This window comes from Aricia agestis, chromosome 10, assembly GCF_905147365.1.
Source record: "Aricia agestis chromosome 10, ilAriAges1.1, whole genome shotgun sequence".
Taxonomy (NCBI): domain Eukaryota; kingdom Metazoa; phylum Arthropoda; class Insecta; order Lepidoptera; family Lycaenidae; genus Aricia; species Aricia agestis.
Genome location: NC_056415.1, coordinates 5,517,479 through 5,535,900, shown reverse-complemented (window position 1 = coordinate 5,535,900; position 18,422 = coordinate 5,517,479). Strand labels below are relative to the sequence as shown.

The 18,422-nt window shown below is 35.1% G+C and overlaps 1 protein-coding gene across 1 annotated transcript in view; it reads right to left on the bottom strand.

Moving 5' to 3' along the window:
* The window catches only part of LOC121731423, a 45,109-nt gene extending 27,870 nt beyond the window's left edge, over positions 1-17,239 (bottom strand). Inside the window, exons 1-7 of the mRNA XM_042120839.1 lie at positions 17,207-17,239; positions 13,689-13,889; positions 13,572-13,655; positions 12,280-12,446; positions 9,058-9,211; positions 7,888-7,890; positions 1,964-2,107 (exon numbers count right to left, since the gene is read on the bottom strand). Of these exons, the coding sequence (XP_041976773.1) occupies positions 1,964-2,107; positions 7,888-7,890; positions 9,058-9,211; positions 12,280-12,446; positions 13,572-13,655; positions 13,689-13,889; positions 17,207-17,218 (765 nt within the window). The 5' untranslated portion in view covers positions 17,219-17,239. The remainder of the gene's footprint in view (positions 1-1,963; positions 2,108-7,887; positions 7,891-9,057; positions 9,212-12,279; positions 12,447-13,571; positions 13,656-13,688; positions 13,890-17,206) is intronic.
* Between the last annotated feature and the right edge of the window lie 1,183 nt (positions 17,240-18,422).

Below are 18,422 nucleotides of genomic sequence, written 5' to 3'. Positions count from 1 at the left end.
AATTTTATGAGTAAGATATATTTTATCCATATTATGTTCAGTTATCATCCAGCTTAAATTAAGGACGTATTTAAAAAGCTAATAGATAAACTAGTTGGGCAACATTGTAACATCCTATTAAGCGAAAATCGAGCGTGTTATAATTACTGATACGGTAACAATTCGCGTGGTTATGTATTGAATGTAGATAATACACTTTGAGGGTGACTTAGCGTGAAATATGATGTAATTTACTTGGTTAGGCGATAGGGTTGTCAGGAATTGTTTATGAATAGGTAAGATTATATGCAAGTAAGGGATATATTGGTACTTCTCTATCTTTCTGTTAATGCAAATCTGATTCACCCATGTGCTTTTTGCCCATTAAGGTTGGAGTTTTGCAAAAATATTTGTACGAAGGAGTTTTATTTCTGTTTTATTTCTACTCATACTCTACACAAAATATTTGAGTTTTCTCTCTTTTGCAAAATTATTTGTACAGAGGAATTTTAATTCTAGTTAATCTATTAAGCTTCAGAACAGGATATTTTCCCTTACTCTTCATAAAAATATTGAATATAAATAAACAAGGACTTTACTCGTAGTGCCTTGCTACAAACAGAAAACTCTGTGGAGAAATTTTTGAGTTTTGCTATGGTTTCTATCAACAACCATAACTTTGGCATAATGAGGTCAAAGTATGCAACCGGGTTTATTGGCGACTGTATCAGCCTTAGCCCCGACTTGACCAACGTTTGTTAGTGTTAACAGCTTGTTAAAATGTTATACCTTTTCTTTCATTCATAAGTAAAACGAAAGAGGTAACGTGATTATAATTCGAGCGTTTACTTTAACAGTTGTTGGTGAAATTGGGGCTTGAGATCATAATAAGGTCAAATTGTGCCACTAGGGTTATCGGTGACTGTATCAGGTGTCAGCCCTGTTCGTTATCCCGGAAACGCGGCAGGCGATGTTATGCAAGCGATCAATTAAATAGTATTGTGTTACGCCACCATGGGAGCAGGCGCCATGGATATGGTAATAGCTGTTCGTTTGTGTAACAGGCTCTTAAGCATTTATATTGACAGTCATTAAATATGTGAGTGAATGAATCCAAGCTAAAATTTCTAACGAATGAAATTTGTATTTTAAATTTCCTTTGTGTTTTTGGAAGCTAAGTAAGAAAATCTCGCTCTTCTTTTCTTTTTGAGTTTTTGATATTTAGTGTCGATTTGAGTAAATTTTTGATACGGTTTCCTTTTTGTTAATTCCTCGAATGCTATCGGGAAATGCTTTAATCATCATAAGTATTGATTTGATAAATTTAATGAAAACAAAGTTTATTCACGATTGGAATTTGAATTTATATCTCTTCCTATTTTCAAAACTAGGTTAAATAGAAATTGACCATAAATATCTGTCTCTAGATGTGATTCCGCATAATCAAAAATGATTATGCGGAATCACATCTAGAGACACATAGAGAGACAGTTTAGTGATCATTTGATCTATAAAATATCATCAATATAAAGATCTAGGTTTAATGACTTTCTTATCATTGGACCATTTTATTAATTGTAATTAGTTAAAACATAATAAATATCTTGTAACGGCTATGACCATGCTTTACTGGTGTATCAGGAATCAATATTCTCAAATTGATTGAAGAATTTAATTAAGGAGTAGCTAAATATGTGGTAAAATTATTATAGAGATGATAATCATTCTTGTGCTTCAAAAATCATCTTCTGAAAATACCCTGGTATGCTTATTACGCCCCTTAATATCCTTCGAAGATTGGCTAGAGTTAGATCAAATCCTTACGTGATCGTAGCGAAGGAAGGAGGCACCGGTTGGTTTTAGTGGGTAAACCCGGGTGTTCCCCCTTACCGCAGCACCTGGGGAGTCCCACATATCCCGGCGGTCTTTCTCCAGGGTTGCCGGGAGTGCGTAGTGCATTTCACACCGATAAAAAAAGGATCCTTACGTGATAGTCGACATGTTCATCGTGGCCTCCGTAGCTGGCGATGGGCGCGTACGCGACCGCCTCGTGCCCGTAGCCCTCGCCGCCGCCGTACCCGATCAGGCCAGCGGTTGCCATGGCTACCACGGAGAGAATGACTGCGGCCTGTCAAAAAAACACCAGTTAGTAACCACTGCTACAACTTCGCAAAATCCTGCATCCTCTGGAACAAAGACTCGGCGCACTCCAGACCGTTCGTTGTTGCGTAGGATCCTTTCACTCGCAAACGGGACACTTACTTTAGCGATCATTGCGTTAGAATAAGTTTGCTTCGTCCGAACAACCACACACGACTGATAGAAGTCGGTGGTGCCGCGGACTTTTATATGACTGATCGGGTGAGATGCGACGCTCCGGGCCGGGGTGCCTACGCAAGAAACGGTAGTTGATAATAATACAGTAATTACTGCAAATTATGCGGCGTGGACCAGTTCAAGGTGAATCAAATCTTAAAACAATCGGCCCAAGAATTTGGCGCGAAAAATAATTGGGCGCAATTTTCATTTGTGTCGAAATAATGGATTGTCACCGCATCGTGGACGGGCTGGCGATCATTGTGTGGAGGCAATTGTATTTTACTACGCCGATAAAGTATACGAGATTCTGCTCCAGTAAAATATTTATGGTTTTAATGTAACGAAAGGTTTCGTGAAAGACAAGTAAAGAGTATAATAGTAACTTACAGGTTTTTAGATCTACATAAAATTGAGTATATTTGATGCTTATTCTTGTCTTGACATTTTGAAGATCTATAATACCATGCTGCACATCTGTCAGATTGGCAAATGTGCTTTTACCAGGTTGATGGATAATCTGGAATAATTTGATGACGATTGATAGAGTATGTCAGTATTATTGTCGGGATATTTCTTTCGTAATAATTTTGCTTTATTTAAAAAAAAATCTAACCGTCAGATAACTTTATCAGACGAATCAATCTATTATTTTAACAGTATTTCTACAAAAAAGTCAGTCAGTTTCGTTTTAGTTCAAAAGGTATACTTAATGTTATGTTTTGAATACAATTTTGAATGATACTTAACCTTATCAAGATTTTTTAAAAGGTATTTTAGGCACGGTTGAGACATAACTTACCTGAACTTCAATTGCAGACCTTTTCTAATATATTGCCTACTTATTGTAAGTAGTCACCTTATGATGCAAATTACAAAATTACGAGCGATTTTCCAAATGCGAAGATTTATGACATTAGGAACCATTTCGAAATCGAACGCCTGCGGACAAGTTACAGAGTTAAAGTCAACTACACCATAGTTTAGTCCGTCTTAAGTTTCCGTGGTCCAGTGGCTTAGAGCGTGGCTTCTAACCCTCAGTTAGCGACCTGTCAAAATTCTGCAATACCTGGAGTCACCCGGATTCAGGACGCGTGTCTGCGAGAGTTTGACAGCTCAGTTTTTTAGCTACATTATAATTTTTCCCAGATTCTATGTGAAATTATGTTAATTCATAATAAAAATCACATAGTTTATAAAATCTTTATTTTCTTCTAACTTTATTTCTTTCTTCTAACTTTATGTCTGGTCACTTGTCATAGTTAATTTCACTGACTTTCATGTTTTTAATTTTTTTAAAACCGAACGAGGTAAAGACATACTTAAGTAGTTCCTTCCATCTTCTTTTCAATTGCAATGTATTTTTTTAGGATTTAATATATTTGAATACGCCGTTTTGAGCAGGAAGGAGGACCTGTCCATGGGGTCCGGATTCCGGACCCTCGACTGCGGAATGTGTAATTAATCGCGTCTGGAATCAGGGCCCTCGACACGATAAGGGATAAGGGTGAATTTCCCAAATGCATTTTTACGTAACTGGAATGGAAATGGCAATGCAAAAATTTATCGAATAGTTTGGGTTATGATTTATAAGAGGCAAAAGTCACATTTTTATTTCGATCGCTATAAATGTGAATAAAAATTCTAAAGGTGGAATTTTTACCTTCAGTGACTGTCCCCAAACTTTTTTTAATCCTAATTTCGTCAGCAAGGGAAAAACTACAAGTAGTAATACACAGTGATTATATTATTCGATTCTTAAAGAATTGAGTATAAATAATACAAAATTTATAATCTCGATCGTTATTTTTTCAATACAGTGAGACAAATACATATTTTGTCCCAAAAATTTGTTTTCGATGATTTAAAACGAAACATGAATTGTCGAAAACAGAAGGACTCTTGGCTACATTCTTGCTTTTCAAACTCAAGTCCTAGTCACGCACAAGCATTCGGAGCAAAATATGGTGTGCTGTGTCGCTGCGTTTTGTCGCTAAAGAAGTAAGTATTTTACTTCGGTGACTCCCGACAATTTTCCTTACATTTCCTTGGCTGAATTTATCTTATGATTGAACTACATAGAACTGTTGATTTTATTTTCGCACAAACACTTTTATTAATATGTATCATAATATATTGCATTGTAAAAGTATAGATAGATTGCATTGTAAAAACTAGAAAAAATATATCACCAAAATGAAAAGAAAATGGGCAAATTCACCCTAAATCAGGAAAGGATCGATTCGTTATAATAAGTCACTCGTCACTTGCATCATTCGTACGTTGCACTGGGATATAAAGTGAAGTGAAGTGAAGAAAGAAAGCCCTTGTAAGTTGCGCACACACTCAGGCACTACAAAAAATCACTAACTTGTAAATGGCCTGATTTTAATGAAACCTACCACTGTCATTGAAACCGTTTTGGCCGCATATAAATTTAGTCCAGGATCATAAAACTTTCCGTGTTATGCAGTGCTCTTGTCACTGCTGATCTTGGACACGTTTCGTTTTCTCCGAATTAACGTTAGATCATAAAACGCACGCAAATTTAGGCCGAGGCAATATAGTATGGCCATTTCAGTATATGACATTGTCAGGAAATATCTAGACCTGACATAATGTTACCTTTAGGTCATTTGTTATACATGATTAATTGTGTAGACTAGATTCATGGATAGTTCATCAATTTATATTTCTTAAACTCATCTAATCATATAGATGATGTTTACATTAAATTTTGATTACAAGATATAATTAGCTAAATGAATACAAGAAATTTCAAATGTCTGTTGCAGAAAAATACTGTTCATTACTTATTGTAGATGTACTTTGTGTATTTCTTTTATTCTGACAAAATTTTAAAAACCTTCGTGAATTTTTACGTGAGAAATGTACGTTGTAATTGTTTCAAATGTACCCAGCACAGGAAATATTAAATTAATTAAAGCAAAATAAAGTATTCTAGTCACTATTTGCCACTTTTACTTAAAAAAAATTATTAATATGACGTGTTACATAATAGGCACAACAAAAAATCAGTTACAAGTAGAAAGTTCTTGATAGCAAAAATCTATTGAGATAAAGTTGACTCATTTCCTTTGCTAATACGATCGTATCTTTGTTTTGTCAACGTTCGTCTATTTAATTATATAACACATCCTCAGGAAGTTATACATAAAGTTATATAAAAACTGGAAAGCGCCTAAATCAATGATTTATTCGGACTCGTTATGATTGTTATAATTGGTGTTGAAGTTGCTAATCAATATAAATAATAAACAATAATTTACTCGATAAATAAATAACGTAACGCCCTTTAGACAATTTTATTAATCAAATATTACAAAAAAAATAAGTTTATATCAAAGTTGTCGAGTTGATAATGTAATATTTCAAACCACATACTTTTTTTGGAACAAAACTTGTCCTATGCCCTTTTTCGGGACCAAGTATCACGAAAAAGTTAAAGGTAAACTTGCAGACAGACATATTTTTTATGTTTTTCTATTTTATAACAAGGGACTAGCTCATGACCTCCACTTGACTATTTCTCGGGAACCCTATATTTTTAAACGATAAAAAGCCATTTGGACGCTGTTAAGCATTCGTGTACTAACCCACAAAAAAATTACGTATTGAGTTACTAATGCAGTTATGTTCTTTAGATGATTTAGAACAAGACTACATTCAAAATTTAACAACAAAAAAATTTGTGGGTTAGGACACTAATGCTTAAAAGCGACCGTATATGAGTTGAACCAAAACTCGATTTAATTGTATTTGGGTTCGTGTTAGGTATTTACAAAGAAATACGTGCGACAAATAAACACAAAATTACCTAAGCCTTTAATTCTTTATAGGCCAACAGAAACTTACGAAAATAGGAACTACTGGTAATTGCCCTGAATTAACGATTAGGAGGCTGATAGCAAACACGAAAATGCAAAGTTTTCAGGTTAATTATTTTAGATCGAGTAACCTAAATTGTATATTTAGTGACTAAGTGTAAAATCTCGGTGAAAATTGAACTGCGATAGTATAATGGCGTCTACAGCTCTTTATATTAGTGCAAATGATAAAAACAGCTTGGGCGCTATACTTAACTTATTCTTTAAACAAAGACTGTACTTTGTTGTCAAATTAACTAAAAAGAAACTAACGGCCCTTAAGCAGTAATCCAATGAACCAATAGTAGGCCATTTTGACATTTGAACAGATCACTCACTTAAAACTTATTGCTAATAAACATATCAGTCTAATGGGTCCATATTATCTCCATAAGTCTCAAAGATGACACTACATAATATTAAACTGCCGAGTAGGCCGTACTATTCTAGTTTATAAAACACGAAATGATTTCACTCAGTGTTATAAATATATAACAGACAGCTATGCGGAGATATTTGCATAATTCTCTATTATATAATGTTCAAATTATAACAGTTGTAGCCTTGCCTTAATTGTTCACTGTTTTAAAGATAAGCGCTACTTTATGTTTGTTTTTTAGTGCGGTTGTAGTAATATTAACAGGCGATAGCTGTAGTTATTAACATAATATTTTTAAGACGACTTTTGTGGCTCAATTGGTTGAGTGTGTGGCAGCTCAAGCCGGGAGTAGTACGGAATAAGTAATATATAGCCGCAAGTAAGGAATAAAAAGTTTTCAATGTTCCCGGGTCTGGATATGTATTAAATATTTGTATTATATAATAAAAATCTTAAATATATGTATAATTGTATAGTATAAAAGTATTAAATATATTTCCGTTGTCTTGTACCTGTAACACAAGTCCTTCAGGTACTTGACACGGGGCCAGACTGACGTAGTGTGAAGCGTCCATCGATATTATTATTATTATTAAGTACTACTTTCAACACCTTTTTAGAATGATAATAATAAATGGTATAAAAACTGTTGATACTTAACATATTATTTAGTGTTCAAATTGTAACTACTTTTTGGTACTAAGCTTTGCTTAGTTATTTTAGCAATTAAAACTTTCAAAATGTCTGCCTGTTAGGATCCCCGCAGATATACAATTTTAAGTTGGCCGACTATCGTACAAACCACAGAAATAGATCAAGATAGAAGTAGGTATGAAAAAAGTGACACGCTCGTGTTCATACAAATTGGAGCGACATTGCGCTTCTATCTTGATCTATTTATGTATGTGGTTTGTACGATAGTCGGCCAACTTGAAATTGTAAGTCTGCGGGGACCCTTAGAGTTCATAAAAGTAATATTAACAGCACGCTTAGAATTACCACCATACAAAGGGTTTTTTCAACCGAAGACGGAAGAATATACAAAGATGAAATCTGACATTTTTCCTCAAAATAAGATGGATTTTTAAATTTCTTATTACTTTTACTGCAATCATGTGTACAGAAAAATCGAAGTGAAGATTTCATTTTTAGTGCATGTAAATAAACCATTATACGCTTTTGTTAGACAAAACAATGTGTAAGTGTGCGAGATATACAAGATAAATGTTGCATTCTACATTATGTAAAGTGTTTTAATAGCGAATATAATACCGCAAATTAGCATTTTTTCTCTATTATAAATCGAGATAAGAGGTGGCGAAGAACCAGCTTAGTGTGAGCCAGTATGGGAAAAAGTAGAGTTCTTTTATTACGCCCGAAAAGTTTATAAGTAATTTGTTTTATTTAACATGCATATTATAGTATAGTACAAACAGTAAAATAATCTGTATTATAAGTGAGGTTAAAAATTTAATATTTTTTTATAATTTTGCCCTGGCAACTTAATTTTGAATTTTTCTGGTTGAAAAGTGTTTTTTTGTCTCTGTCACCCGAGGGTTGAGTAGTAGAAAGAACCCAAAGGAATTGATGAAGCTAATATGTTCAAAAGTGTTAAGTGCATAAGTATTTTACAATAATAAGTTAGTAAAAGCAAAACTCAATTGCACGGATGTGCCCGTTTCATTATACGTTACAATTTGCGAACAATGTTTTTAAGTTAATTGCATTTGGCACTTTTTCATTACATTTAAACAGTCTCGTTTATAACATTTACGTTAAGTGTGTGCTAATTAGTAATTGTTACTTAACTTCCTGAAACAAACATACAGCGTAACGGCTTACGTATCTTAATTGTATTCTTTTCTGACGATTATGATATTGTCTTTACACTTTTTTGTTTACTTAGTTACTCGTCAGTTTCGACGTGGGAGAGCCATGCTTCGGCACAAATGGGCTGGCTCGACCGGAGAAATACCACGGGCTCATAGATAGCCGGCGTGAAACAGCGCCTGCGCTGTGTTTCACCGAGTGAGTGAGTTTACTGGAGGCCCAATCCCCTACCCTTTTCCCTTCCCTACCCTCTCCTATTCCCTTCCCTACCCTACCCTATTCCCTTCCCTACCCTCTCCTATCACCCTATTCCCTCTTAAAAGGCCGGCAACTCACCTGCAGCTCTTCTGATGCTGCGAGTGTCCATGGGCGACGGAAGTTGCTTTCCATCAGGTGACCCGTTTGCTCATTTGCCCCCTTTTTTCGTAAAATAGTAGAATGATTTAAAACGCTTCCATTTGGACTATAAGTAGTCTGCAAGATATATTCAGAATAGAATATCCATAGGAAGGTTTTAAAAATACTCGTAAGTTGAAAATAAAATGCATACATTAAGGCATAACTAAAATATTTATTACTAAAATATCATTAGAGGATTATCGGTCTTAAGTCTTAATGATGAGCGAGGATGGGAGATGAATGGACCAGGGATGCGGTTTGGTATACGGGGGCGGAGTGGACGAGGGGGGCAGAGTGGACGAGGGGGGCAGAGTGAACAAGGGGGGCGGAGTGAACAGCCTGGTACACTGGAGCGGCGTGAGCGATTTGGGCGGGCGCGGCGTGAGCAGATGGGGCAGAGTTGTGGACGACAGCGTTGAAACTGGAAAAAAAAATCTCGCATAAGTTTTTCTGCCGTCTTTTTTTGCATACGGTATCTATGTATGTACCAAATTCTGGCCGCGCATATTTTTTTTAGACCAGAATGCCTAATGCCCTTTATAGCATTTACTTTTTAATTTGGAACTAAAAAGAAGAAATCAACATTAATTTTGTAATGTTAATAGGATTAACAGTGAGCTACTCGTCTTGACATTTAGCTGGTTAATTGAAGATCAAGTATCGTTGAACTTTAGTCTCTCGTTACAATCGAAGACGTAAGTGGATGAAGTAGGTAACTAATAATTTGAAAAAATGTTGTTTTTAGTATAAACGGAGTCTTTTGGAACGGGAAAACGGCTGAAATAAAAAAAATGTGGATTTTATGTGTAGCCAAATATATTATTAGCTGGACGATGAAGTAGGTCAATTACAAGGTTTGTTCAAATTATAAGCGAAAAAATTATTAATTGGCCTTATCTTCTAATATATAAAATTCCCGTGTCTTTGTGCGCGATCTCCTCCAAAACGGCTCAACCGATATTAATGAAATTTTATGTGTACATTCGTTAGGCCTCAGAATAGGATAGAATTTTATCTACTTTTATCTACTTTTTATATTGATACTAGAAATAATTTATATTGTGACAAAACAATGTTTGCCGTGTCAGATAGTTTTATATAGCGTTATTTATACACCTTAAGCATTTACGTCTTCAATCCCACAGCAAACGGTGCCGCTTGACTCACATGTTTAAGAAGCGTTAAGCTATTTTAGACGTTAATTGCGGCAAGGTTTATCTTAATGCTCGCATCGCAGGGTTAGGTTGAGCAAGACGCACGCATGCGCCAAGTTCACCGGTAATCATTTGTGCACATTTGTGTTAAGATCTTGTGAGGAAATAGCCATATAGGGCGTACTTTAAGTTACATATTGCCGCTTATGTATAACTGGTTGATGGCTGCAACTCCGTTGCGCCAAAATTCTTTTATGACGTCGCAACCGTACATTTTTCTGGGATAAAAGTATCCTATGTATTCCCGGGACTCTAAGTATCTCAAATTTTAGCTTGATAAGTTCAGCGGTTTGGGCATGAAGAGGTAACAGATAGACAAACACACTTTCGCATTTATGATATGGATAGAGACACAACTTAAGTTTAGTTCTTAAGGAAAAACGAAGTTTTGAATTTGACTTTTAAGTGAAAATGGTTTTAGTTGGACGTAAGGAGTAGTAGATATAGTTAAATTAATATCAAAATAGTTTTAGGGCCTGTTTCACCAGTTCCTGATAAGGCCATCCACCAATTAACTTGACAGATCAAGTATGGAGAATCCGTCAAAAAAGTTGTGAATAGCCTATTAGGCACTTTATCAGAAAGTGGTGAAACAGGCCCTAAGTCTATTTATATTAACATTTTATTTCTATTATTACTATTAAGTACTATATTATTAACTTTAAAAATTATGTTACACTAGACTTTACAGACAAATTAGTCCACAAATATAGCCTATGATCCTTCACGTGGTCTACTTCTTATCTGTGCCAAACAACATAAAAATTGCTCCAGTAGTTCATGAGATAAACTCTTTCAAATTATTTCCCCCGTTTTTTTCACATTTTCCTCTATTTCTTCGCTCCTATTAGTCTTAGCCTACTCTTTCACATCAAATGGGCTATCTAACACTGAAAGAATTTTTCAAATCGGACCAGTAGTTCCTGCGATTAGCGCGTTTAAACAAACAAACACACAAACTCTTCCGCTTTACAATATTAGTTTAGATAACATGTGAATAGCAAACAAAATTGTAATGTAAAATTATTATGCTATTCCACATTCTATGTTAATCTCAGGATAATTCGGTGTAACTTGAACAAAATATAATAGTGTCAAATACAGGTATTAAAATTACTTGCACTATCATGTTTGTCTACATTGCTTCAAAATTACCGTGATTTCAACGAATTAATTGACGCACTAGGCATAATTTTCTTGTAAAGCGAATGTTGCGCAAATTATTTAGATTCAGGTTCACGGATGATAAAGTTTTAGGCATTACATATACATGCAAAGGTCAACGTTCTGATTGGTATAAACTTTAAAAAATCTATCGTTTGACATTTGTTTGACGCAAATGTAATCGAAAATACAATCATTGTTCTGTTTGACAGCATCCGATTGTATTTGTCGAAAGTTTGTGATTCATATGCAGTCATTTAGTCACGTTATGTCAAACTCATCCGATATCACAGCAAACATTGAATTGACATAATCCGACCAATTGACGTAGGTCCGTCAACTGCCTTTGAATCAATTTCTTCGATGGTACACGTTGTTTGCGTCAGTCAATTAAAGCTCTGGTTTCCTCCAAGAGAGGCGCCGTCCTGTGACTGCCGTGATGCAGCGGTGTATGACGTCACTAGAACGTTGTCTATGCGGGTCAATTACCGTTCTATAGGAAACCGCGCTATATTGCTTACATTTTTATTTTTTTATTTATTTTATTTTATTCAGAAAACTTACAGCTTTTCAAAAATTTCACTATGACTACAATTATTATAGAAACATAAAGCCATTTATAAAGTTTTCACATATAAGTAACAAAAAAAAAGAAAAAATAAGCATTAATATTATGTAACATGCAACAGTTGTAACTCGAAAATGAGAATAAGCAAAATAAGCAACAACACTCAATAGTCATTAACAACAAATAACATAGCTAAATTTACATTCAAAGATCACTGACAAAACGCACTAATTACTCATTGTAACTACTCAGTACCATAAATGTAACAATATTCATTTTTCAGTTTTAAAATACTCATTTGATAAAAGCCTACAAATCTCGGGCGTTTTTATTTCAAAGATGTCTTCAATATTTCTACCTGAATAAAACCTATTAAAACTTGCAGTAGCTCTACACACAAATGCATTACGGCGGTAAAATGGACAACGTTCTAGTGACGTCATTTTCCGCTGTATTACGGCCGCTGTACGACGGCGCCGCTTTAGAGTTCTCATAGCATTTGACTGATTTGTAAGATATTGACAACAGCTACTGGATACATACCCGCTGTGAGCGTCAGCGCTGTACTCTACAGTGCGGACGGCGCCATCAGGCTGCAGCAGAGAGTACTGGCCGCGGACGACGTCACCTTCACGAGCCTCGTGCTGCGACTTCTGGTCGCCGGTGTGGGGGTCGTTCACGGAGTACGAGAACTCGTAGTGGGCGGGCGCCTGTGAATCAATAGATGGAAGGTCAATTTTCGTATATTCTATCAGAGAAGTTGATCCATAAGTAGGGTCAACCTTTAGTTGCGTTATGTCAATTCCAGCTCACATATCTCGGCTAACATTATTGACATTACTCAACTAAATGACGTAGTTCCGCCATCTCTTCGATGTTACTTAGTATTCAGACAAGCTTAAGAAAGTCGGTGGAAGAAGCTGTTGGTGTGATCATATTCTGAGAGTATGTCCTGTCATGGTTATCACCAGATTTAACGTAATTATTTTCATATTTAGGTGTCACAATCTTCGTCATCCGTAGACTACTATTACTACCAAGATAAAATAAGTTCAAGTATATTTTTAGGATATAGATTTTTTCATCTATGATAAAATTGACTATATTATTACATTCAACTTAAAGGAAATAATATGACACAGAACCGCCGATAGCGTCATGAATTAGTGCAGTTGCAAAACGTTTGCTCTTGTAATGACAAAGATCTTACGCAATATATTATACTAAGTTGGTATGTATTAACTGTACACATTTTAATCATACACTCCTATTGGCCTTTCACTTTTATTGTAAGCCGAATCGACTCTTAATTATACGATTGATTCGTTTCATGATTTAATTAGATGCAATCAACATAAGATATCGTAATAAATTATGATGCATTAACTGATTTCTTCGCAACATTACATACGTGGTAAGCAATATATTGTTTTGCATCTATGCGCTGCTTATTCATCTTATGCTGAGTAGTATCGATAGTTTGATTTAGTATATATTAAGTCTATGGATTTACTTAAGCACAGACTGCAAATAAATAAATAAAAACAAATAATGTCCACAGATGTAAGATAGTATCTAGGGACCTACTTTTGTAATATTGTTTAAAACACTAGCATAAATTGAGCAATAACTGTCAATACTTTCGTTCAGCCACTTCCCGATCCAACTTGAATATTATTATCGGATTGCGCGATGCAGAGTAATTATTAGGTTCCTTGGACCAATAAAATTTAAAATTAACTAAGCACGATTTCATTTAACAACGCTGTAAAAATCTATGATAGTGATAATTCATGTTTTTGCGACGTCAAATTAATTAATTAAAAAATACTCACGCTTTCTTCGATGTGTTGAGCGCGGGCGATGGCGATAGGAGCGGCATGGGCGACCTGCTGCACGAGGGGGGCAGAGTGGACGAGCTGAGCAGAGTGGACGAGGGGGGAAGAGTGGACCAGGGGAGCAGAGTGGACGAGTTGAGCAGAGTGGACGACAGGAGCGGCAGCAATGACGGGGCTAGCATGAGCAACTAGTCCACCGTATCCACCTCCGATATTCTGGTCGTGACGGATGATGCTCTGGGATGACACTGCATGACCAGCGTCGGGGATGACGCCGGCTTGGCAGATCGCTACGAGAGCGCTGACGACTGCGATCTGGAAACAGTTTATTTATTATGTTTAGGGTAAAACTTTGAGGAATTGTTTGCTGAGTCTAATCCAGGGGTTTTAGCCATGCTATAAAGTATTGCTCTAAAACACTTGCACTTTTATTTGATTTACAATAGTGCTAGGAGTATTTCATTAGCAACTGACTTTTGACTTTTAACCCCCGAAAATTTTGAGCTAATTAAAATTTATTTAAATTGTCGTCTTACTTTGAAGTACATGTTGATGGCTTACTAAATTTGACTGTATTGATATGGTCCTCAGAGCAAGTTGCAGTTTTTATACTCTGGAATAAGGCGTGTAAGTCTACCGGCGAGAAACCGGCTCCACATATGACACTGTTGCATTACGTTACATTGACAGATTTCATCGATCAAGGTTACTATAAAGCCCTTTCTAGATTCTTTTGAATTTCTTCGAAACGTTTGTTTGAACTTTAAGGAAAATTATGTCAGTTTTCCTTAAAGACTGAATAAAACGAACGTTTGGAAATTGAATACTCGTTAGATTAAAAAACCCCGTTAATTTTACAAAATTACATCATTTCCCATTCAAAACTTTGATCGCTTCTTCTAAGTCTACATTTTTGAAATAATACAGTATTATTGCTAGCTATACCTAGATTTATCCTGGAGTCCATGATTGTCCTTTATTGTAACGCTTAAAGTAAATAATGACTAGCGATCGGCATGTATTGCTAAATCGATCTATGCAATAGAAGAGTACCGAAGCTTTGTGGTATTGTAACACAAATGCACAATAAAATGCACAAATCAAGACGTGAGTGGAAGAATAAGGTAAGTAACATGAAAAAAATTCCGGTTTTTTTGCTTAAATGGAGGCTTTAGTCCCGGAAAATTATTTGAAATAAAAAAACATGGATTATATGTGTAGCCAGATATATTAGCTAGGTTATGTAGTAGATAACTTACAAGTTTTATTAAAATATTTAGGAAAAAAAATTAGTTATTGTCCGTATGTTACGAAATGTTACTTGTTCGATTCTTCCACTTACGTCTTCATTAATTTTCATGCGTGGAATAAATAATTTAACAACAATAAACACCACTCTGCCGGCCGCACTCATAAACCCAATGGGAATTATTTTAAAATCTTGTGTTACTTGTTAAACTCTTCATTTAATTACAGTAAAGTAATTAATATTCGTCTCTGAGAGCGGCGGTTGGTCTAAATATCTCATTCTATATTCAAAAGCAATAAATATTTATGGACCATACTTCACAAACATAAACATTTGTTTCAACCACATTAATCTGATTATGATCATTGCCTGCATCTACAACTTTCAGTCAAATCTGTTACACAAGTTGCCTTCATAAACAATTATCGAGTAATCGATAATAATAAACGTGGAGCAAATTTAAATGAGAAGTCGCTTTTAAAGTTTATCATAGAAGACGAATAGTTAAAAAAAATCATCCTCTTCTTCAGAAACATATCCAGGTTTAATCTTCTTTATACGTATGGTGTTCCTCGATTTCAATGGTGCCACGGATAGAAGCTAGAGAGTAATTTAAAAAAAGCATAACACCCACGACAGCAAAACACCTATTTATTTACTACAAAAACTCCTTGGCACATCTAGTATTTCAAGTAAAAATTTAATATGTTGCTAATAGGACGACTGCAAAGAATGGAGTAATGTGCTCTACATTATGATTACATTTATTTATTAATTCGAGCACATCATACTAAATTGGACGCTGTTAAGCATTCGTGTAATAACCCACAAAAAATAATGTATTGAGTTATGAAAACTACTATTTTCTTTAGATGATTTAGAACAAGACTGCATTAAAAATTTAATAACAAAAATATTGTGGGTTAGGACACTAATGCTTAACAGTGGCCAGTTAATGGTAATGTGATCGTGCCCTTAGTTTGTCCAACATTCGCAAGAAAGTAGCTCTCTGGGTTGCACACTGCACAGACTGCTCCAGTAATACGTTGCGTAACACAAGGTTTAGGGCACACGAGGCTTAATACTTCACTTTTTTACCTAAATACATACAATTATATAATTTTTGTGTATATTATTAACTAAGGTATACTGCAATAATTATTAAAAATGCATTGCGATTACTAACATTTCCTTAAATTCATTGCTTTTTAAACCTATTTAGGTTTTAGGTTTTAGTTTTTCTCATGGAACCAAAATTAAAGGTGGCATTAAAAGTCGTGATCACCAATTTGTATCTACATTTTACTTTTTTTGTTTTATCCACGTCATTAAAATAATGAGCATACGAAAATTTTTCACATCATATGGAGCATTACAGACACGGGACAACATATTCCGATATCTTAAAAAATTATGATTTTAACATCTTTGCCATTTGTATAGTGTGTCAATTTCATGAACACAAAAAAAATCACAAAAGATTGGCTAAGAAGAGCTACTACTTGGCATCACAAAAAGATGCAATATAATATTCTCATACTTTTATATTTTATCTGTCATATTTTGTAGCGCCCGGTGTGTCCACCGCGGTAATGTATTTATGGTCTCGTACACTTCCCCCTGCCGAGTGGACTGTGAACGCGCGTTAATCTTAACCGCTTTCTGCGAAGGTCACCGGTAAAACATGATATTGGCAAACCATTTTAACGAAAACCTTCATGGAATTTATACTCGATTTTAATCAGAATGCACCGAATTCAGAATTCGGGATTGCGACATAATCGAATCATCATAAATCTTGTTTCGAGGTACAATCGTCATTATCTGCGTACCAATTTGAGGAAAATTGAGTCGTATATTTTGTTATAATTTATAGACACTTAAAATTATAAAAAAATATAAATAAGTTTGTATCTTTGCATCATATCTAAGGTTGAAAATGACTGGGTCCATTTTGATAAAACTTTAAATTATATAATGTAGAGGATATAGAGCAAATATTATTTACTTCAGCATAACATACTTACTACTTGGGTTCCAGCGAAAATATTTTTTCATGCTTTAAAATTTAAATCATGAGATACATAATCATCCTAGAAAATTAAAATCACGAAGAAACAATAAATAAAACTGTTTTCGGAAATAAGTACTACGTACTTTGAAAACTTGAATAATAAGCGTCATATTTTGATCTAGATTAAATTATTCTCAAAAACCGAGTACCCTAGTTCAGAACGACTTTCACTCCAAATAGCGAGCCCACGGAATGAATATTCAAACGCGAAATTATTACCAATTAAATTGCGCATAATTGAGTCATCTGTTAATTTATTCGGCGTAATTTTAAGATTTATTACGTTGCGTAATACTTGTGCATACTTACGGTACTGCGCATGGCTTTTATTGTTACGGTCGAAGAATCGGGCTAAGGCCAGGCCGAAATTTTGAGATCTGCCGACTTTGCCGCCAATTTGTGGCGTATCGTGTTTCATGTGCCTGTTATGGCTTAATGGCTTATTGTAATTCGATAACTTGATTAATGATTTGCTGCCTAATTGATTGTAAAACATTTATTTTTCGCTTAATGTATATTTTATTTCAATTGGGTTTTACTTTTGTTGCCCGCAGGCTTGTTGCGCAGCAACACGTTTATTGGGTAGAGATAAAAATCGGCCAAGTGCGAGTCGGAGTCGCGTGCGAAGGGTTCCGTACCGTAATAGGGCAAAAATAACCCAAAAAATGTGTTTTTTGTATGGGAGTCCCCCTTAGATTTTTATTTTTGTTTAATATTATTATTAATAATTATTTTTAAAGTAAATATTTGGACGGATGAACGGACGGACAGACGGACAGACAACGAAGTCTTAGTAATAGGGTCCCGTTTTTACCCCTTGGGTAACGAACCCTAAAAAACTATTGTATTTTATATGCCTTTTGGGCAATATTAATTTTATTTGCATACTTTTGTACAATTTGGTTCTGCGGCTTAAACGTAGTAAATAGACAGAAATTAATTTATTTGGTATAGATAGAATTGTTATTCTCCAGCCTTCTAAACCGACGGAAACTAAGGCGTTTTGTATGGACGGGTCTCCTAATGATAGATGGACTAAGAACCACTATAAAAAAATGTTTTATTTCTGAGTAAATTTGAATCAAATCTTTTCAGAATGTCTACGTGATGGCCTGTCTATATGATAACTGAGCTCGATTTAACCTGTACTACCCCAACGTGGGACACTTGCCGTTTGCAACATCGGGTATTGATACCCCAAAATTGATACCCTAATAAAACGCAACCACAGGTGTTATTGTTTCTTGTTTGCATAAGAGCTGGTTGCGGTTTCCGCAGCGGAATGCAATTTGGTCAACGATTCCCACGCTCCATTGTCATGTTGCTAAAATACGGTTGCAAAATAAACCATATTTGTGTACGCACTATAATTTGCTGGCCCTACATAATGACTTCAAGGGCGACATGTGACAGTTGCGAGTTCCATATTGATGAAAATGCCCTGGACACTAACACCCTGTACTTATTATTTTATCATTCGATGGCGTTGATTGCTAATGATTTATGAGAAACGAATGATATACAA